The sequence below is a fragment of the Elaeis guineensis genome, chromosome 11, assembly GCF_000442705.2.
Source record: "Elaeis guineensis isolate ETL-2024a chromosome 11, EG11, whole genome shotgun sequence".
Lineage (NCBI taxonomy): Eukaryota > Viridiplantae > Streptophyta > Magnoliopsida > Arecales > Arecaceae > Elaeis > Elaeis guineensis.
This window is the reverse complement of record NC_026003.2, coordinates 19,940,075-19,945,504: the sequence shown is the minus strand read 5'-3', so window position 1 is coordinate 19,945,504 and position 5,430 is coordinate 19,940,075. Positions and strand designations below refer to the sequence as shown.

General features: G+C 42.0%; 1 protein-coding gene across 1 annotated transcript; it reads left to right on the top strand.

Moving 5' to 3' along the window:
- The first annotated feature begins 2,906 nt into the window (after positions 1 to 2,906).
- LOC105033101 (glucan endo-1,3-beta-glucosidase 10) lies at positions 2,907 to 4,819 on the top strand. Its single transcript, XM_010907753.4, is given in 3 exon segments — positions 2,907 to 4,186; positions 4,189 to 4,454; positions 4,533 to 4,819. Coding segments are annotated over 3 exon segments (1,236 nt in total). The 5' UTR covers positions 2,907 to 3,285; the 3' UTR covers positions 4,602 to 4,819.
- The last annotated feature ends 611 nt before the right edge of the window (positions 4,820 to 5,430 follow it).

Sequence of the window (5,430 nt, the reverse complement as noted above, 5' to 3'; positions counted from 1 at the left end):
ATTCCTAATGAAGCTATATATTCTGATCACTTTATCAAAATATATGTTCTAACTCCTACTTGCTTGCTTCAATCCATAAATAGACCTTTGAAGCTTGCATATTTTAGAATTATCGTGAATGTGAAACCTTCAAGTTGTATCATATACATCTCTTCTTCCAGCTCACCATTGAGAAAAGCTGTTTTCATATCTATTTGCCATATTTCATAGTCTAGATGTGCAGTTATCGTAAGCATGATCTGAATGGACTTTAGCATTGCCACAGGGGAGAAGATCTCGTCATAGACAATGCCATAACGTTGATGATATCCCTTGACAATCAGACGAACTTTATAGGTCTCTATCTTTTTGTCTGTACCTCTTTTTCTTTTGAAGATCCACTTACACCCTATGAATTTTACTCCTTCAAGTGGGTTAACTAATATCCATACATTATTGACCTTCATGAATTTTATTTCGGACTTCATGGCTTTCAGCCACTTATTAGAGTCAGACCTCTGCATTGCATCCATATAGGAGATCGGATCCTCATTGTTCTCATCGAGTTCAACAGGATCTCCTTTTCGGATCAAAAAATCATAGTATCTGTCTGATGGATGCGATACTCTATCAGATCTCCTTAATGGTGCATCAATAATAGGTTCTAAATTTAATTCAATCAAATCAGATTCTGTGGGTTCACTAGATTGGATCGATTTTTTTACTCATCGAACTTCATCAAACTCGATTTTAGAAGCACTAATTTCTTTACTAAAAATTTTATTTTTAAAAAATGTACTTTATTACTCACGGACACTTTCTATTTATCAGCAAGATAGAAATAATACCTTTTGATTTCTTTTGGATACCCTATGAAGATACACTTGTCAGATCTAGGTTATAATTCATCTATTTTCAAATATCTGACATAAGCCGAATACCCCCAAATCTTAAGATGTGAGAGTACTGGTTTATGCCCATCCATATCTCCTATGATATTTTTTTCGTAGACTTACTTAGAATTCTATTAAGTACATAGCAAGTCGACTCAAGTGCATATCCCTAAACAGAGATTAGCAGACTTGAAAAACTCATCATGGATCGAACCATATCCAACAAAGTTCGATTCCTCTTTTTTAAGATGCCATTATGCTGTGGTGTTCCAGGAGGAGTCTATTATGAGAGAATCACATTCTCTTCTAGATGTGTTAGAAATTTACCAGATAGATATTCATCTCCTCGATCAAATCGAAGAGTTTTAATATTTTTTTCGATTTGTTTCTCTACCTCACTATGGAATCATTTGAATATTTCAAATGATTCAGACTTGTTTTTCATCAAGTAACATACCCATATCTAGATAGGTTATTTATGAACGTAATGAAGTATGATGCCCTCCTCTCGCACTTGTGCTCATCGGTCCACATATATCAATATGTATAGGACCTAGAACATTACTGGTTTGTTCATCTTTTTCAGTAAAAGATGATTTGATCATCTTTTCAAATAGATATGATTCACAGGTTGGCAATGATTCACAATTATTATCCTTAAAGATTTCTTCTCGGATGAATCTGTTCATCCTGTTCTTGTTAATATGACCTGGCATACAATGCTAAAGATAGCTATCTGAGACATCATTTATCCTAGTATATTTTCTCGATATGTACATTACACTAGACCGTGATACAATATAAATTCTATTGTTCAATTATCCATGCATTACAGTAACACCTTTCAAAATGATTTCACAAAATTTTTTTTATTAAAATTTTATAATTTTCTTTGACCAGAAGGCCTACAAAAATTATATTCAGTAAGAAATTAAGACAAAAATAATAATCACTAAGAACAATGATATGAGAATTGAATACAAATTTGATGATTTCTAAAGTTAAAACTAGAATTGATCTTCCATTTCCAACATTCAGGAATCTCTCACTGTTTTCAAATCTCTTACTGACCTGAAATTCCAGCAATGAATTACAAATATTAATAGGACTACCAGTATCAATACGCAGATTATTGTATCATAAATTGAGAAGTTGCAAGGAGTTATCATAAAATTACCTTGCTTAACAATTGATTGCTTTTTCTTCTTAGGCCTATTCGAATCAAGCGATGCAATATATTGAGGACAGTTTCTCTTTCAATGATCTTATTTTTTATAGTAGAAGTACTCTGTCTGATTCTGATCAGATTTGAATTTTTTTTTTCTTCTTCTTCCTTTTCTTAAAAGAATGATACTCGTCTGAAAAAGATTTTTCCACTATATTCACCGTCTCCTTATGAAGTTGGTGATCTTTCTCAAAAGTCTGCAACAATCTCAATAGATCATGATAGTTTACTACAGATTTCATCATTCGATAATGACTAAGAAACAGTAAGTAGAATTTTGGTAAGAAATTCAGACTCACATCTTTTCCAAACTGTTCGTGTAAGAAAAAATCAAATTTACCGAGGTGCTCAATTTGTTTGATCATATATAATATATGATCGATTACCCATGTTCTCTCTCATTCTGACATTGGAAACGGCATAGTTGGTGGGAAAAAAAATCTTTTTGAGATTTCTAATATTGTCTCATTACAAGACAATTTATCCCAAACGTGACCACAGATGCCCACCTTTTTAGCCCTGGACGACACCTCTAAAACAAACAAATTGGTGCCATCAAACCCTTCGATTTTACATTCAGTGCCCATATCATATCAAAAAATTTGACTTAAATATATATAATACAGATGGTCAAGAATGAGTGCAAAGTTGAAAACAAGACGAACCACCCATTACTATCATGGAATCTAGCGCTGATTCGGCCAAAAGATGAGGTCACTGACACCAGATCCGAACTCAAGGATCAGTTCTTTTTCATATAAAACGATAATAAGGGTCGGAAGCAAAAGAACGGGACACAGTCTCAGGACGCCAGTGAGCGTGGCCGTCCCTCCTCCCCGCTACCACCATTTGGCGGTATCACGTGGGGGTGGGGCGTGTTAAATGTTTACCGTAGAGTTTAGAGCAAAAGCGAAAATAAACGTACGCCCCCCTATCCCTTCTCGGCCACTAGCGACTGACACCACCGGACTACCAGATTCCTCTTGTCTCTCTCTCCCTCACCACCCGGTCACCAGAACCCGAGATCCCATCACCTTCTCCAACGGCACCAGACAAAAATCCAGCTATGAATCCCCCCCCTCCACCGCTCCACCCTTTTAGCCCCCATCACCGCCAAAATACTCCTCCGCTCTCTCTCTTGCATGCCCCAAGAAACCCTAAATTTCGCTCACTCTTTTCTGGTAAACAATGTCGGTGCATTCCCTCCTCCTTTTGCTCCTCTTGGGATTCCTCCGCCGGGCCCCGCCGTGCTCCGCCACCTCCGCCTCTCTGGTGGGCATCAACTACGGCCGGGTGGGTAACAACCTACCCTCGCCGGAGGCGGTTCCCCGCCTCGTCTCCACCATCGGCGTCGGCCGCGTCCGCCTCTACGACGCGGACCCCGCCGCCATCCGCGCCTTCGCCAACACCGGCATCGAGCTCGTCGTCGGCCTCCCCGATCGCTGCCTTCCCAAACTCGCCGGCGACCCAGGCGAGGCCCTCGCCTGGGTGCGTTCCAATGTCCAGGCCTACCTCCCGGCGGCGAAGATCGCCTTCCTCACCGTTGGCAACGAGGTGCTGACCAGTAACAACACCGCGCTCCCCCACTTCCTCCTCCCCGCCATGGACAACCTCCACTCCGCGCTCGCCTCGCTCGGCCTCGACCGCCAGATCGCCGTCACCACCGCCCACTCCCTCGCGGTCCTCGGCGACTCCTACCCGCCCTCCACCGCCACTTTCCGCCGCGACCTCCTTCCCCTCCTCTGCCCCATTCTCGACTTCCACGCCCGCACCGGCTCCCCCTTTTTCATCAACGCCTACCCCTACTTCGCCTACAAGAAGGACCCCTCCGGCGTCGCCCTCGACTACGCCCTCCTCCAGTCCAGCGCCGCCCCCGTGGTCGACCCACGCTCCGGCCTCCAGTACGCCAACCTCCTCCACGCCCAGATCGACGCCGTCTACCACGCGATCGCCGCCGCCGGGGCGACCAAGGGGGTCGAAATCAGGGTCTCGGAGACGGGGTGGCCGTCTGCCGGCGACGTCGACGAGGCGGGGGCGACGGCGGAGAACGCGGCCGCCTACAACCGGAATCTGATGAAGCTGGTGGCGGAGGGGAAGGGACGCCGCTGTTGCCCAAGGTACCGCTGCGGGTGTACGTGTTTGCGCTCTTCAACGAGAACTTGAAGCCCGGCCCTGCGTCGGAGAGGAACTACGGGATCTTCAAGCCCGACGGGACGCCGGCGTACGAGCTTGGCTTCACGCTTGATAACTCCACCGCCCCCGGCGCAGGAGGTGGTGGTGGTGGTGGTGCGGGCTTGGGTGGGGATTCCTCCGGCGAGCCGTCCTCCGGCTATTACAGCATTTCGGCGGCCGCCACGGTTAGGTTTCCAACCGGAATTATTTTTTAAATTTAAATTTAATTTATTAATTTATTGAGTTAATGTATATTTTTTCAGGAGAAGCGGAGAGTGGGAAGGGCGGTGGCGGGCGTGATATTTTTTGTTTTCCAAATTTTTCTAGCGTAATAATTTCTTGTGTATTTTGGATAGATGTTGTAATTAGTGGCAATTTAATGCCGGGTTAGTGGGTTAGCATCAGTGTCGTTGGGACTCGGTGACATCGTGCTTCAGGGCTCAAAATTTTAGTTTCTTTAGTTGCGTCTGTTAAGTTTTATATTCTTGGAAATCGGTGCCCATGGTTGGAGTTTTAAAAAAAAAAAAAAATAGTTGTGTGACCGTTAAAGGATTAGTATTGATGGTGTGATGTGGATCACGTGATAGCTGAGTTGGATTGTAGGATGGTGGCAGACAGCACTTCTGTTAGAAAAGTTTTGTGGAGCTGAAGATTTCGTTTTCATGGAGTACTGCCGGACACAATATATAATAGAGATGGTAATCCGATCAGATCCGATCATACATGAATCGGATGCGATATAGATTAAAAATTTATTAATTTAAATTTAATTATTTATTAAATAATCTAAGTTAATTATAAGAATTGAAAACAATGATTTAGTAATGCCATCTCTAATATAAAATTGAAATATAATGTACAATAATTATTTTGAATTTTTAAAATAATTTTTAGCTGACAAATTTTAAGATCAATATTTAGATATAGTTTTTATTTTTATTTTATATTGATTAAGATTTTACTATTTTTGTTGGAACATTTTGATTGGGATGCTGAAAAGTTTCAATTCCCTTTTTCTTTTTGACTTATTAGGGTAAATCTTAAACCGAGTCATCCGGACTTGGGCTCGCCAGGGTATTTATGATATCTCTGGCTTTTATTCATCATGAATGCATGTGTTCACCGGCTTTTTGTTATTAAAATCCCCTAGATAACATTGAC